At 45.7% G+C, this 16,727-nt stretch overlaps 2 protein-coding genes across 2 annotated transcripts in view; one reads left to right on the top strand and one right to left on the bottom strand.

Moving 5' to 3' along the window:
• Positions 1–16,554, bottom strand: part of LOC102853862 — a 17,949-nt gene extending 1,395 nt beyond the window's left edge. The window contains exons 1-3 of the mRNA XM_006887219.1: positions 16,417–16,554; positions 10,603–10,802; positions 300–381 (exon numbers count right to left, since the gene is read on the bottom strand). Coding sequence (XP_006887281.1) covers positions 300–381; positions 10,603–10,802; positions 16,417–16,554 — 420 coding nt within the window. The remainder of the gene's footprint in view (positions 1–299; positions 382–10,602; positions 10,803–16,416) is intronic.
• On the top strand, positions 12,207–13,205 carry LOC102855754 (L-lactate dehydrogenase A chain-like). Its single transcript, XM_006887156.1, has 2 exons — positions 12,207–12,448; positions 12,623–13,205. The coding sequence occupies exons 1-2, from the start codon at positions 12,207–12,209 to the stop codon at positions 13,203–13,205; spliced, it is 825 nt and encodes a 274-aa protein (XP_006887218.1).
• Positions 16,555–16,727: the final 173 nt, after the last annotated feature.

Here is a 16,727-nt window from a genome sequence, read left to right as displayed (position 1 = left end):
GTCCCCCTGCTGCGGGGCGCCCCAGCCTCTCCCTGCTGCGGGGCGTCCCCAGTCTCCCTGCTGCGGGGCGATGTTTGTTGGTTTGTCTCTCTAGACACTTTACAAGGAAAGGACGGTTATTTTTAGGTGGTTGTTAAAATACGGTATTTATTATTGTCAGGACCCTTGGATCTGTTCCCTAACGTAAACTGTCAAGCATAGTGCTGAGGTTCGCTTAGACCCTCGGGAGGCAATAAATGACACTTTGAATGCGGCATCGTTGGCTTTGGGTCTTTGACGGGAGGAGTTGAGTAACTGACAACTCGCACGCGGTCCTCGGACACGGTCCAGCCTCGCGAGCAGCTGAGAACGGCGAGCCGCACGCTGTTCTCCTGGGCCGACCTGGGAAGGAATACGGGTGTGCGAAGGTGTGGGGGCCTCCCGTGCCTGCAGATCGGGAGATGCGTGCGGGGTGAAGATGTACAGAGAATTCCTGAGCGTGGAGAGAGGAAGGTGCACGGGGAATTCTGGGCGTGCGTGGAGAGAGGAAGCAGGCAGCACGGAGTTCCAGATCTCCATGAGCACCACACTTGGATGGAGACTGAACCCCTGAAACGCTCACCCTGAGATCACTGTACAGCCAGAAACTTCCCCTGTGACTATTTCGTTTCACTGAGAGTGTCGCCTTGAGAGCTCTGGGAAGAACGAACTTGTTTGCCGCCCCTGGTTCTCAGAGGCAGTAAATCGCACTGGAGGAGATGCCCATCCTGTCCACTGGGGCTTAAGTTGGCAAAAGCTTAAGATAGGAGCCTTAAGAGGCAGTGTGTGTCAGTGGGAGGAACACTCAGTAAGGGAGGGTGAGGGTGCTTACACCGCTCAAAAGAATGAAGTCATGTACAACAATGAATGACTGGAAATCCAAGTTCTCTATAAACTTTCATTAAAATCTCAATTAAAAAAAAAAGAATGAAGTCACTGTCACTAAAATGTGGAAGCTGTCGGGCTGGTATGTTTTGGTGTGTAAACTCAAAAGCAACTAAAGAAAAAAAATTTTGAAGAAACATATCCAGATCACAGTAGTAGAGAATCAGGCATTAGTAGACAAATTTAAGTGAATAGAAAGCATACAAATTCAGGTTCATTCGAGATTGGTATATGGTACAGGTAACAGCATCAGTGTTGTGGGTTATTTTAATTTTATTTCATTACTTTTTGTGTGTACCGTCTAATCAGATCTGACTGATACAGGAGGAGATTGTTCCTCCTTCTCCAGCAGAGCATCTGGTGCATTTGAACCGTGTACCTCTGAGATTGCAGTGCAGCTTCTTGCCACTAGGCCACCAGAGCTCACCAGCATCAGTGTTTTAAAAGAGAGAAATGATTCAGTAGAGGAGGCCAAAACCATATAAAGCTCATTTGGTCTCCATTCACCAGAAGCAACAGGAAATGCATGTCTGGTTGTGTCATGAACAGCTGCCCTCTTTGCCCTGAGGCCAGAAGAACTGGGTAGGCCTGGATGGCATTGCTAAACATTTGCATCAAAAATTCTATAGAAGAATTCTCATGAGAACGTTAGTGTCGGTGGAGATGCTGAACAGAATTTTACAAGCATTTTAAAAGAATTAGAGGGTAAAAAAACCTAGAAGCACTTCTACGTACTTGTCTAACACATTGTTGGAGTTTGTTGCTGAGTCAGTTCTGATTGGGGGGAACTTGTGCAGACTAGAACTGTTGCGTAGGGCTCTCAAAGCTGTAACCTTTAGGAAGCAGCTCAACAGGCCTGCTAACCAAGGTGCTGCTGTCGTTAAGTGCCACTGAGTACAGTTCATAGTGATGTGATGAACGACAGATGAGAACCATGTCCTATCCTGTGCGGTCCCTCTCATCTCTAATACACTTAATCCCACTGCTGCAGCCACTGTCAGTCCATCTGGTGGAGAAACAGCTCTCATGTGCTACTCCTCCACCTTTCTAAGCATGTTCTTTCCTAAGGAAGAGCCTTTTATAACAGTATGCCCAAGGTAAGTGGAAAAACCCTTCATCATCCTTACCTCTAAGGAGCACTCTGACATCACTTGCTCCAAGACACATCTGTTTGTTGTTTGGCAGTCCATGGGACACTCCTCTCCAACACAACAACTCAAGCCATTGATCTTTCTTCAGTCATTCCTATTCATTGTCTAGCTCTCAAATGCATAGCAGGTGACTGCAAAGACCCTGGCTTGAATCAGGTGCACTTCAGTCTTTAAGTTGACATCTTTGTTCTTCAGTGCTTTGGAGAGGTCCCTGACAGCAGACTTCCCCCGTGCAATAGGTCTTCTGATTTTTTGATTGCTGGTACCAATGGTGTTGGTTGTGGATTTAAGCAGATGAAATAAGTGAAAGCCTTCAGTCTTTTCTCCATCTGTCATGATATTGCCTATTGGCCCCATGGTGAGAATTTTTGCTTTCTTGATGTTGAGATGTCGTTCCTATTGTAGGCTGTAGGCTTTGATCTCCTGCAACAAGTGCCTCAAGGTCTCTCTTCCAGCAAGCAAATTAATCTGCACATGTGTCATCTGCATAATGAAGGTTGAAGAGTCTTCCTCTGATCCCGATGCAACATCATAAAGTCTTGCTTTGCAAATGATTGCTGGAGATAAAGCTTGAACAGGTATGGGAAAAGGATACAGCCCTGACACATGCCCTTCTTGGTGTTAAACCATGCAGTGTTCCCTTTTTCTGTTTGAACAGCAGCTTGTTGGTTTAGGTGTGTTGTTGTTATGTGCCATCGAGTTGCTTGCAACTCATAGCCCTGAAACCTGCTCTATCCTGTGTTACCCTCACTCTGACACACCTACCTTCATTACCCCTGTCACTGGGTCAATCCATCTCATTGAGGGTCTTCCTCTCTTGCTCTGTCCCTCCATCCTCCCAAGCATGATGTCCCTCTCCAAGGACCGGTCCCTCCTTGCAGCATGTCCAAGGTATGTCAGACAAAGCTTCAGAATCCTTGACTCCAAGGAGCAGCCTGGTTTCACCTTCTCCTGGATGAACCTGTACTAATGGCAGTCCATGGTATATTCAGTAATCTTCTCCAATACCACAGTTAAAAGGCATCAGTTCTCTTTCTGTCACCCTTAGTCATTGTCCAGCTTTTTTACGCATAGCAAGTGGCAAGTGGTTTCTGTATAGGTTTTGTTAAGCACAATTAAATGTTCTGGAATTCCCATTCTCCTCAATGTTAACCATAATTTGTTACAGTCCACATAGTCAGTGTTTTTGCATAGTCAATAAAACACAAATAGACATTCTCTGGTATTCTCTGTTCTCAGCCAGGATCCGTCTGACACCAGTAATGATATCCCTGGTGCATGGCCTCTTCTAAACCAAGCTTGAACTTCTGGCAGTTCTCTGTCAATGTACTGTTTGTTCTAGCTGTCTTAGGATGACCTTCAGCAATATTGCTTACATGTGATATTAACAATATTTTTTAATAATTTCCACATACCATTGGAAGAATGTGGAAGGTGCTTCTAAGGAGGTTCAAACTGCCTAAGTTTTGACAAAGTAATTGAGTGCTTAACCATTTGCAAAATACAGTAAGCTTTCAGGAATATTTGTTGGAGGAAGAAAAGAGAGTGAAATTTGATCTGAGATTTGAACAGTGAATTAATGAAGGAAAAAAAACAAGCCCAAACCCACTGCTGTGGAGTCAATTCTGACTCTGGGAGCCTAGGACAGAGCAGCACTGCCCCGTAGCATTTCTCAGCTGTTAACTCTTTTTTTTTGTTTTTGTTTTTGTTTTTAGCTGTTAACTCTTGATGTGAGGAGACAGCCCCCTCTTTCTCCATGAGGTAACTGGTGAAGGTCATCATCACCTGGTTTGTAGCAGCTGAGCGCTTCAGCCTCTGTGCCACAGGTCCCCTTAGTGACCAGGGAAAGCCAGGACCATCGGTCAGTTCCCACTCACAGCGACCCTCCGTCGGGTTCCCAAGGCCATAAATCTATGAGGGGATACTGCCCATCGTTCTCCTAGAGAGCCAAGTCCAGTTTGCCAGCCTATAATATAGTACCCCACCAGAGTGCTTCGTCATTAACTAGGGGAGGACATTCGCGCTAGAGGAAAGAGTTCTGTGGATCCTTGGAGAAGGACATCATGTTTACAAAGGTGGACTTAACAGCGGGCTCAAGTATATCAGAGATGATAAGGATGGCCCAAGCTAGTTCAGATTTGTTGTTCATAAGAGTTGTTGGGACCACGAGGGAAAGGACTTGCGTGCTGAGATTTAGACGTGTGCCATGAGCAAAGTAAGGAGGCAGGCCGCTTAGGTATAAGAAGCAGGAACTCCATGAATGGAATTCCCAAATCTCTGTAGATGTTCATTGAAATAAAAAAAAATAATTAAAAATGAAAAATTAAATTTAAAAAAAAAAGGGCAGGAACTCAGAAAACCGAGGAAATGCTAACGTGACCAAGTAAATGTCTGTGTACACAGTGTTCCTGGATACGGCGGCGTGATATATAAGGCGGGAACTGCAGTGCCAGCGGTAAGTCCACAGAACTGTGGTATTTGCTTATCAATTACAAACAAAGTGGTTTTTCTTCTTCTTTCAGAAGGATAATAAATGCGGACGGCCAAGAGCAACTCTTCTCTTTCTGGAGGAGTTGCGCCCCCGACCCCTTCTTAAAGATTAATTTGTGTCTGAGTTCTCTTTCAGAGAACTATTGCCCCCCCCTGCTCCTGTGTACTGTGGCACTCGGCGAGCATAGGGTCACTATGAGTCACATTTGACTTGACAACACATAACAGCCTATAAAGAACAGCAAACTGTTGAATAAACCAGAGCTTCTAAGAACGGAAAAAAAAAATGTCTACATGTGAGTAGACAGTCAGATACACAGAGTAGTCCATTATGAGACTAAAGAAGTTTGGCAAGAGCTTGATTCTGGAAAACCTTGTTAAAGCTTTATTTTTGAAGGCCTGTAAGTGGGAGTTTATAAGACCAGATCTGTGCATAATCAATAAAAGTAATAATCAAAAAGGTAAACATCTTTCTGGCAATCTTTGCTTTCAGCCAAGACCCCTGGTCATTAGGAGGTAAGCTCAAAGCTGGTGGCCCAGTCCTTAGGCTCTGCTAATCTACAGGCCACCCCGCTACAGCTGTTTAAGTCCAGTTGTGGCTCCTCCAGAGAAAGATGGGCCCGCTCCACCTGTGTGATTTACAGCCTTGGAAAGCCAGTGGAGGGTCAGCTATGAGTCACTTCCAACTCCAGGAACTGCAGTGGAAGTTTGAGTTGTATTTATGTGAAGTTATGAAGTTGGTGAAGCAATCAATAATCTAGATTCTTGGTTTGAGCAAAAGTAAAAGATAGTGCCATTGATGTAATAGGAAATAAAAACAGAGGAGATGGGAGATGCATTGTATTTGAGATGCCTTTGAATTACGTTAAGTGGTGCAACCCTGGCCTAGGGTCCTGGCCTGGAGTTCTCTGCATGTTGATGATTGAAGCCTTGGAAGTAGAGGAGATGACCCAGGAAAAGCATGCAGACTGTGAGGTCACAGCTTAAATCTGAACTTGAAACACCAACTTACATGAGATTCACAGAGGAGACGGAAGACAAATGTGCAGGGGAGGGGCGCAGTGGGTGGCACAAAAGCCAAGGGAAAAAGGAGAGGGAGGGAGCTTTGGTGGCCTAGTGGCAAGAAGCGGTGCTGCAATCCCAAAGGCACATGGTTCGAATCCACCAGATGCTCTGCTGGAGGAGGGGCAATCTCCTGTGCCAGTCGGATCTCATTCAACAGTAGACAACAAGAAAAAAAGAAAAATGAGAGGGAGTGCTCAGTCACTGCACAAACTCCTGAGAGAGAGATCAAACAACAAAAAGAAAGACTCCCTTAAGTGAGTTACTTGAAGGTAGATAGGGAAGGCCCATTGAGAAGTAGAAATCAGACAGAAACCATACTGTTGATGGGAAGTCTTGGCGGCACACAGGTTAAAGCACTCTGTCGCTAACCACAAGGCTGGGTGGCAGTTTGAATCCATCCGCCTCTCTGTGGATAAAGGTGAGGCAACTTGCTTCCCAGAGATTTATAGTCCTGGAAATCCTGTGGAGCAGTTAACTGAGCAGATTATTTAAACGACAAGGAAGTACTTGTTTGTATTCATGAAGCCTGGTGGACTTGGAAAAGGATGTATGTTAAAAAAGAAAGACGGAATGAAAATAAAGTCAAAAGATGAAAACAGTAAGATTTCGTTTTGGGTGCTTGTTACTACTGGGAGAGCATTTTGCAGAGCCGTTGTTCTGTTATAACCACACTGAAGTATGAATTCCCATTTTACAGAAGAGGGAACCGCTCAGCCCAGCTGATGTAAAGATGAGTTAAGACCTAGGTCTGAGGGGAGCTCTGGTGGCCTAGTGGTAAGGAGCTGCAACTACAATCCCAGTGGCTCACGGTTCAAATCCACCAGATGCTCTGCTGGGAAAAGGAGGGACAATCTCCTCCTGTACCAGTCAGATCTGATTTGATGGTACACTCACACAAAAATAAAAAAAAAAAAAAGACCTAGGTCTGTGTGACTCCCACCTAATTCTCTATTGCTGTCCAGTTAGTACAACACCCTGTAGGATAGGCAGACTTGACCCAGTGTTTGCAAGGAGGTGATCACTAGGGAAACTTGCCCCTTTTTCTCAAGAGCGCTGGTCAGTTTCAGCCAGCAGACCTGTCTGGTTGGCAGCTTAGCACTTACTCGCTGCACCACTAGGGTTTCTTAGTAGGACTCCAAGTCCAGAATAAGCACTTCATAGTAAAGTGGTCAGGGAGTGGGGGACTGTAGAAAAACGATGGAACATTTTTTCCCTAAGAAAAAAGCAAATGGGGGGGTGGGGGAATGTGCAACAATGAATTAATGAAAATCCAAGTTCTTTATAAACTTACAAAAAACTCTAAAAAAAAGGACTCCAGACCCCAATTTGAGTTGACCTTGGGGAGGGGAATGTGCAACAATGAATTAATGGAAATCCAAGTTCTTTATAAACTTAAAATCTAAAAAAAAAGAGGACTCCAGACCCCAAATTAGAGTTGACCTTTGAACAACTTGAGTTTGAAGTGATGGATTCACTTAGATTTTTTTTTCTTTTTAATGCCTGTGTGGTGCTCATCTCCTAATGAACAGTCCCATCTCCCCAGTAAAACGGCAATCTCCCCTGGTTCTCATATACTTGTGTTTAGTGCAGCACTGAACCAAACACCATGGCCGCTGTGCGAAGTGCTCCTAGTGATGCTGGAAGTGCTCCAGAAGCAAAGCTGTGACATTACAAAGAGGTTCGACTGCTTGTTGGCTTCTGTAAATCGAGGTCTGCAGCTGTAGCTGTCAGCATTTAGATAAATGATCCCAGCACAAGACTAGTGTAAACAAAGGAAATTCATGCCCCAGTCAGTACAAAACTGCACTGTTTGCAAAATACCTTATATTGCACTGAAAATATAGCTTTTATGTGTGTGCAGTATATGATACAAATAACATTTAAAACAGTTTACTACTGGTAAAGTTTTTGAGGTAACTAGTTACATTTTTGAGACTTTTTTACTGTGCTAGACTGACTCCACTAACCACTGCATTTTCAAGGACCAACTGTATTTCCTACCCTTGGGAATTATGCCTCAAATTTCTCTTAATGAGTTATTTCTAGAATAGACACTATTGCAACAAAAGAAGCTAGAACTCTTCCCGTCTCGCCTAATCCTTTGTTTTCTTCACACCAAAGAGTAAACAACTTCAGACAATATTAACAGATATATGATCATGAAATAAAGGGGGGGGGAAATGTATAGTAAACATACATGTGTTGAACATACATGTTGATCTCTTGAATAAGTGCTTCTCTGGCCTCTTAATACTATTATTTTAATGTTAAATCTCTAGATGGAAGAGGTTGTATCTCTAAATGCTTTATAAATCATTCTATTGTTCAGCTGATACGCCTCCATGGGATTAAAGCTAACCAACCCAACATTTATTGAATGCATGCTCTGTCTAAGTGACACTGAAAGGTGACACAGAGACAACAAAAATGAGACATGGTGTCTAGGGAAAGGAGGGTTTAAGATTTAGCGATAATTATGGCTAATCTATACCACAAAGGGAGCGCAGAAACAGAACTGTTAATCCAAGGCATAGAATCATGGGGATCATTAGAAGATTATGTCAGTGTTTAAGGCAGAGGCAGTGAGGACAGGAGAGAGAGAGGAAGATTCGAACCAATGCAGAAATACTGGCGATGTGGAGGGTGAGGAGAGGAACAAAGGCGGAAGTTACTTACTTTTCTACTGGCTGAGCTAAGTGCATGACAGAGCCATCAACCCACCAGTGAAGTCACAGGAAAAGCAATTTGGTCAGAAGGTGGATGGAGAGCCCTTCTCAGCAGGCTGAGTCGAGTGGAGCTTTGGTTCTCTACACAATGCCAGTTCCCGTTTTAGACACTCTTGAAACTTGGAACTGAACCCACTCCCAGAAATCACCTTTCAGGCAAACAGACTAAACTGCTATTGTGCCATCAACTCGCCTGAGACTCACAGCAACATGATGTACAACAGCTCTGAACTCTGCTCTGTCCTGAAGTCACCTTACTGTCTCTGACACACTTACCCCCATTAACCCAGTCACTGTGCCAATCCATCTCATTGAGGGTCTTCCTCTCTTGTGCTGTCCCTCCACTCTCCCAAGTGTGATGTCCCTCTCCAAGGACTGATCCCTTCTGGCAACATACCCAAAATATGTCAGTTGAAGCTTCAAAATTGTTGCCTCCAAGGAGCAGCCTGATTTTACCCTTTCCAGAACAAACCTGTTCTCCCAGCAGTCCATGGTATAGCCAATACTCTTGTCCAGCACCACAGCTCAAAGACATAAATTCTTCTTTCATCCCTACTCATTGTCCAACTTTCTGATGCATAGCATGTAACCACAAAGACCACAGCCTGGATCAGGCTTACCTTAGTCTCCAGACTGACATTGTTGCTCTTCCATACACTGGAGATGTCCCTGACAGCAGACTTTCCCAATGCAATTAGTCTTTTGACTTCCTGACTGCTGGTACCAAGAGTGTTGACTGTGGAGCCAAACAAACTCAAGCTGTCAACAATCTCAGTCTCTTCACTGATGCTGCCAATTGGTCCAGTGGTGAGAATCTTTGTTTTCTTGATGTTGAGTTTCAGTCTATATTGAAGGCTGCAGGCCTTGACCTTGTGCAGCATGTGCTTCAAATCCTCATTTTCAGCAAGCAGGGTTGTGTCATCTGCATAACGCAGATTGTTGATGATTCTTCCACCAATCCTGAAGCCACATTCCTCTTCATAGAGCCCAGCCTCCCAGGTGATCTGTTCCACTATGGACATAGGGCACATCCCTGGTGTACATCCTTCCCAGTTCTAAACCATGCAGTGTTTGTTCTGACGACTGCCTTCTGCTCCAAGTATAGGTTTCACATAAGCACAATCAAGTGTTCTGGGATTCCCATTCTTCAGCCACAGTTTGTTGTGATCCACAGTCAAATGCCTTCGCATCGTCAATGAAACACAGACATTATTCTGGTACTCTCTGGTTTCAGCCAAGATCCATCTAACATTAGCTGGAATATCCCTAGTACCACGGCCTCTTCTAAACCCAGCCTGCCCATCTGGCAGTTCTGTTGATGTGCTCTTCTAGTCATGCCTCTTCTAAACCCAGCCTGCCCATCTGGCAGTTCTGTTGATGTGCTCTTCTAGTCATTTTTGGATCATTTTCAGCAGAATCTTGCTTGCAAGTGATAGTAATAATATTCTTTGATAATTTCCCCACTCTTTCGGGTCACCTTTCTTTGGAATGGGAACAAATATGGATCCCTTCCAGTCAGTTGGCCAGACGGCTGTCCTCCCGATTTCTTGGCACAACTTCGTGAACACATTCAGGGCAGCGTCTGTTTTTCTAAATATGTCAGTTGGTATGCTGTCAATCCCTGGGGCCTGGTTTTCTGCCAGTTCCTTCAGAGCAGCTTGAGCTTCCTTTATCACCACAGGCTCTTGCTCATACGTTGTTTCATGAATTATGTGTCAGATAACTCTTTGGTACAGTGACCCGGTATACGCATGCTTTCCATCTTCTTTTAATGCTTCCTGAATCATTTAATATAAAGTGAGTAACACTCCTTAAAATAATTAAAAGAGACAAAAAGGGCAGCACTAACCTGAAAACAAACCTCAGAAGGCAGGAAAGGGGATATGAGGAACCCAGGGAGGAAAAGGGAAGAATGCAGTTACATTGAGGCCATTTCAACTCACATTTGAAACAAAATATATACATATATATATACTGTTGAAAGGAAAAACAATTTGCTGTAAATTTTTACCTAAGCCACAAATGAAAACTCAAAGACCAATAAGCTTATAAAAACAAATAGGCTTGTATTTTTAAAGGGGGGGGATCGGGATCTAAATGTCAAGAGTATCAATCAGCTTCTTCAACTGGTTCACTGAAAGTAAAGCAGAAACCACCAATTCATTAAAATCATACCCAAAAAATCTCAAAGTTTAAAGCAATTTAATGATAAATACATATTGACAGAAAGGATCACATTGTCCTACGCAGGAAGTGTCCATCCTCACGATTCCCAGCCCTTGCCTCCGGGCTGCTCGGGCAGCTGGAGTCCCACCAGGCCGGCCGACTCCTTCACCGAGCGCTCCCCCTTGCCATGGTACTGCTGGTGCAGCTCCACGTGCTCCCGGACGCTGCGAAGCAGGCAGAGGTAGGTGGCAGCCTGGAAATGAAGTTCCTGCTGGGCCCTGCACAGCTTCTCCCCGGTGACCTGCAGGACAGCAAGGTCATACTGTTACCCCCATGAGGTGTAACAAGCACAGTGCTCCACAAAGACAATGGCACGGCTACCCCTTGGAGCAGAAGTTGCACGAAGGAAACACACACATGTATGTGTATTCTTAGACGTATATAGTGAGGTGCTGCTTCGTGGCACATTGGTTCAGTGCGTGCCTACTAAATGAAAGTTCAGCAGTTCAAATCTGCCAGCTGCTCTGTGGGATCACAAAGTGGCAGTCTGCTTCCACAAAGGCTCACCCACCACTGATTGTGATTCACAGCAACCCTGGGTTATTGTTATGCGTCATAGATTCAACTATGACTCATAATGACCACATGAATGACTGTACATTGTCCTCTCCTGGGGCAGTCTCACCATCTCTGACATACTTGACCCCTCTGCCACAGTCAACTGCATCAATCCTCCTCTGGCACTTTGTAGCGTTTGAAGCATGATGTCCTTCTCCAAGGACTGGCTCCACCTGACAACATGTCCAAAGTATGTTAGAGAGTTTCACCATCCTGGCCTCCAAAGAGCACGCTGGTTTCACTTTCTCCAGAACAGACCTGTTTGTTTCTTGGCAGTTTCTTGGATGATACTCAGCACAACTCTAAGGCATCAATAATTCTTCTTTCATCTTTAGTCTTTGTCCAGCTTTCAGCTGCATAATAAGTAATTAAGAAGGCCATGATTCGGATATGCTGTACCTTAGTTGTTAGCCTGATATTGTTGCTCTTCAACACTCTGACAGATTTTCCCAAAGCAACTTATCTTTTGATTTCCTAACTGCCAGTGCCAAGGGTGCTGACTGTGGATACAAGAAAGATGACATTAACAACTTTTTTTTTCTCCATCTATCATGATGCTGCCTGTTGACCCAGTGGTATGGATTTTTGTTTGGCTGTTGAGATGCAATCCATATTGAAGGCTGTGTCCTTGATCTTCTGCAGCAAGAGCTTCAGGTCCTCCTCACTTGTAATGAGCAAGATTATTTCATCTGCATAACCCAGGTGGTTAAAGAGTCATTTTCATAAAGTCCAGTTTCTTGAATGATTTGTTCAGCATAACAGACTGAAAGGGTATAGAGATACAACCCTGACACACCTTGCTGTTTAGACAACAGCTTCTTGGTCTAGGCATAGACCCTACAGGACTAAGCAGAACTGATCTTTTATAGAAGCAGACTGCTTTATCTTTCTGGAACAGCTGATGAATTCGAACTAGTGATCTTTTGACTAATAGCCCCATCAGTGCTCAAGGTTCCTCTATAAAGATCAGCTTAGAAATCTTACAGAGAGTCCCGGAGCTGCAGCTGCAGAGTCAGGATTTTGCCGCCTCGTGCCACCGAAGCCTGCCCGACATGCATTCCCGGTACCTTCCTCATCCAAATCCAGTATGGCTACTCTCAAGGATCAGCTGATTCAGAATCTTCTTAAGGAAGAACAGACCCCCCAGAATAAGATTACGGTTGTTGGGGTTGGTGCTGTTGGCATGGCCTGTGCCATCAGTATTTTAATGAAGGACTTGGCAGATGAACTTGCACTTGTTGATGTCATGGAAGACAAATTAAAGGGAGAGATGATGGATCTCCAACATGGCAGCCTTTTCCTTAGAACACCAAAAATTGTGTCTGGCAAAGACTACAACATAACTGCAAATTCCAAGCTGGTTATTATCACAGCGGGAACACGTCAGCAGGAGGGGGAAAGCCGTCTCAATTTGGTCCAGCGTAATGTGAACATCTTTCAATTCATCATTCCTAATGTTGTCAAGTACAGCCCAAACTGCAAGCTGCTTGTTGTTTCTAATCCAGTGGATATACTTACCTATGTGGCTTGGAAGATCAGTGGCTTTCCCAAAAACCGTGTTATTGGCAGTGGATGCAATCTGGATTCAGCGAGGTTCCGTTACCTAATGGGGGAGAGGCTGGGAGTTCACGCATTGAGCTGTCATGGCTGGGTCCTTGGAGAGCATGGAGACTCTAGTGTGCCTGTATGGAGTGGAGTGAATGTGGCTGGTGTCTCTCTGAAAAATCTGCATCCTGAATTAGGTACTGATTCAGATAGGGAACAGTGGAAAGAGGTTCACAAGCAGGTGGTTGACAGTGCCTATGACGTGATCAAACTGAAAGGCTATACCTCCTGGGCCATTGGACTGTCTGTGGCAGATCTGGCAGAAAGTATAATGAAGAATCTTAGGTGGGTACATCCAATTTCTACCATGATTAAGGGTCTTTATGGAATTAAAGATGATGTCTTCCTTAGTGTTCCTTGCATCTTGGGGCAGAATGGAATCTCAGATGTCGTGAAGGTGACGCTGACTCCTGAGGAAGAGGCCCGTTTGAAGAAGAGCGCAGATACACTTTGGGGAATCCAAAAAGAGCTGCAGTTTTAAAGTCTTCTGTTGTACCATTTCACTGTCTAGGCTACAAAAGGATTTTAGTTGGGGGTTGTGCATGTTGTCCTTTTTATTCAGTCTGATTAAAGCAGTAAAATATGACATAGGAAAAACATCCGTTTCCTAAAGGTAGACATAGGAATGGTCCATAAAACCCTACAGCTATGTTCTGATGGTGGTACTTACCTTGTGCAGTTCTAAACTGGTGAGTATAATAGAATTCCACCACGTCTCAGACACCACTGCCAATGCTGCACATGCTGCAACTGCCCTTCAAACTAGAATGTTTACTGTGTTAAATAACTTTGGCCTAGTATAAGCTTTTTATTTTTTAGTCACATTCTGTGCTCTAATGTACAAATTCAATATTGCATGTCTTGTACATTATTGTTCTAAAGGATCTTATTTTGTGTACTATATTTATCAGAGTAATGTATAATGCAACTCTGATAATGTGGAGTAAAATGTAAAGATCTACATATAAACATTGCAACAGTATCATACCAACTAAAACACCAAATAAACCATGAACAGTAACAAAAAAAAATCTTACAGAGCCATTCTGTTCTACAGGGTTGCTGTGAGCTGGACTTTACTGTAATTATTGTTAGGATTTTGTTTTGTTGTCTATCTGAAAGCTAAATAAAGATTGTAAGAGTAGTATCACTGACAAGTGTCCTCAAGCTTTAAATACCAGAAGAAATCTCATTTCATCTACCTCAATTCACAAATGAAGACCAAAGAGGTTCAGTGGCTTAATACTGAAGGCCACAGAGAGTGTAACCACATCACTGCTCCCTAATGTTGCCTGAGAAATAGTGAATTTTCACCCCTGAAAAAGGGGGGGAGAAAGGGATGTATTATTTTTTATCTGTGTCTAGTAAATGCGGCATATGCCCTCTATTGCCATGAAAATGTGAAAAACAGCTTTGTCCTCAACAGTAACAAAATGATCACTTTTAGATAGAAAAGGTGTATGCATCTGTTTGTTACTTAATTCGTTTGTTCTCACATTTACTTACCCACTCGAAGGCCTAGATTCCTCACAAATCTCGACAGCCCATACCTACTGTCCCAAGTGAATCCAAACTTACTTTGTCAGCAAACGTACTTCCCAGGGGAGGAAGTTAGTACACATCCTGACCGTGATGAGCTCTGAGTAGTAGGAAGAGAGCTGACACAGATGTGTATCTAGACACACTTGACTTAGCCTGGCCAAGTGCCACTTAGTTCCTGGGGCCCATAACCAACACTCTTCCTATGCTCTTTCTTGATCTGAACATCTAGGAGGACCTGCCAACTGTAACGTGGATCAAGATCGCAGCTCACCTGCGAAACCAATGGAGTGGCTCACAAAAAAGAACAGCTCTAGTTTAATCAAACGTACCTTTTTAGTAACTAAAAATGTCTGAGGTCCACAGGCATCAACAAAGGCCAAAATTCAGGGAATGCGTAATAATTCAACAAAAATGTCAAGAACATGAGGGAGGCAAATAAAAAAAGTGAGAAAACACCACAAAGGCCAACATTCACACAGGCAAGGTTGGCTGAATTTTAATAGGGAATTCTGTTCGTTTACGACAGAAAAATCTTGATTGTGATTTGGCTGAGGCTCAGGAAAAGGGTCGGAGACCCACAGAAAAATCACAGATGAGCAAATGAAATGGAAAACTGCATTCTTCCCTCAGGAGAAAGGAGAAGCTACACCTTAATGGAATTCTCTCTGCTGGAGAAAAGCCAGGCCCCACTCCCATCAAAGTCCACTCGACTCAGAGGGGCCCTACAGGGCTGCGCAGCAATGCCCCTGCAGTTTCCAAGGCTGTAAATATGGAAGCCGAGAGCCACATCCTTTACTTTTCGACTAGCGATCCAGTACTAAACCGCTGTGCCACCGTGGCTCTTTTGTGTCTAAGGAAAGGGTAGAGGAAACAGGTACCTAGTCGGCTCTTAGCTGGAGGGAAACCCACCAACCTGAATCCTCACAACATGGCCTGCTAGCTCGCATTCCAGACCTGTTCCCCAGGAGGTCCAGAGACCCGGTAAGCCTCTCTCAAGGGCAAGTGTGTTACCTCCGTACGGTACAACTGTGATCGTTTCACCCCATTAAAAGTTTTCCAATGATCTCTCAGCACACTAGCAGAGTTCCTCCCCGACCCCCTCTCACGTGCCCACCCCATGCCAGACGCCAGGCCTCCTCCTGAGAGTGGTCCTCACCACTGGTTTTCAGCTGCAGTTTTCTCTCTGATCGTCCCCGTCCGCTTGCCAACTCCAGTGGACCCTTCAGGTCCAAGCTTCATGAACTTCCCCCTGAAAGCCCTTCTAACCACCTTTCTTCTCCCGGCCGCTCCCAGCTCCCACCCCTGTCCACTCCCTAGTTCCTAGGTGTTTTCTTCAGACGGAATGCTGCCCATCCTGCGCCATCCTCAATCCCTGCTGCGCCTGAATGCAGTGCTGCAGCCGCTGTCAATCCATCTCTTTAGGGGGTTTCCTCTTGGTCGTAAGCTAAATGTGGCATTCATTGTATGCCTCCCCCCAGTGCGCGGTCTTAAAAGCCCAGAGTATCTTTTTCACGCTCTTTTAGCCCTTGTTCCTAGTACGTTCTGGCTTCTTACAGATGAACTTAAGTTACAAGATTCTGCTGCAAGTCCCAAGGTTACTATGGTGGCTGGCCTTTCCCCCACATTGCTCCAAGATTCCTCCCCTAAAGCCCAAGAGGACTCTTCAAGCTGCTTTCCGAGCCAGCTCCCCAACTCCAAAGACATTATTTAGATGTAAGCATCCGATCTGGGGGCCTGGTACCCCGAGTGCCAGCTATTCCACATGGCCCTGCACAGGTCACGATCCCCAGCCCCAGCTGCCACTTGTAAGAATGAAACTCCTCCACTTGGGCCTCAGATAAGGAGCGCGGCCTCCAGAAGGCCCTTGTCCGGCCAAGCCTCCCACCTTCACGTTTATCTGCTGCACGGGCACAGAATGGACACAGATCCTGGGGAGGGAGGCGCTGCCCTCCCCACGGCGGGGCTGACCCTGGAGGGCGGCGGCACTGCGGCCAAGGTCGAGGGCACTGCCCTCCGCCCGCGCCCCCGCACTCCCCTCCGCGCGCGCCAAGGCGCGGCCAGGGACGCCATGGCGGGCGGACCCCCGGCGGACGGGCCCCGTGTCCACCCTGCCAGCGGCCCCCGTCCGCCCGCAAGCTGGGCCTCCGTACCCGGTGTGCACGGAAGGCCTTCACCAGGTACCGATAAGCCGGGGTGTCGCGGTACGGTCGGCCCGTGGCGGCGCTCAGGTGGCGCAGCTCCCGCAGGAGCCCTCGAAACGTGCGCGCCGGGGAGCCCAGCGCCGCCATGTCCGCTCGTCCCCGAGCCCGGCGAGCGGCGCGCTCCCGGCACCGGCCACGGCTCCCCCTGGCGGCGGGGGCAGCGGGTCGTCTCCTTCGCTGGACCGTGGTAGCCGACCGCCGAGCGGCATCGCAGTGAGTGAGCTAGACAGAAGCAAACGAACTCCGAGTGTACGGAGCCC

This window comes from Elephantulus edwardii, unplaced genomic scaffold (assembly GCF_000299155.1).
Source record: "Elephantulus edwardii isolate Elephantulus edwardi_28Jun2011 unplaced genomic scaffold, EleEdw1.0 scaffold00055, whole genome shotgun sequence".
Taxonomy (NCBI): Eukaryota; Metazoa; Chordata; class Mammalia; order Macroscelidea; family Macroscelididae; genus Elephantulus; species Elephantulus edwardii.
Note: the sequence above shows the minus strand (reverse complement) of the source record. Positions and strands in the feature narration are given on the sequence as shown.

What these genes read in the sequence shown, in the direction of transcription:
- LOC102855754 (XM_006887156.1), top strand. Translation starts at nt 12,207, where the DNA reads ATGGCTACTCTCAAGGATCAGCTGATTCAGAATCTTCTTAAGGAAGAA. An exon ending in CCAAAAATTGTGTCTGGCAA is followed by an intron (nt 12,449 to 12,622) that starts AGACTACAACAT and finishes TGTTTCTAATCC; the next exon opens with AGTGGATATACTTACCTATG.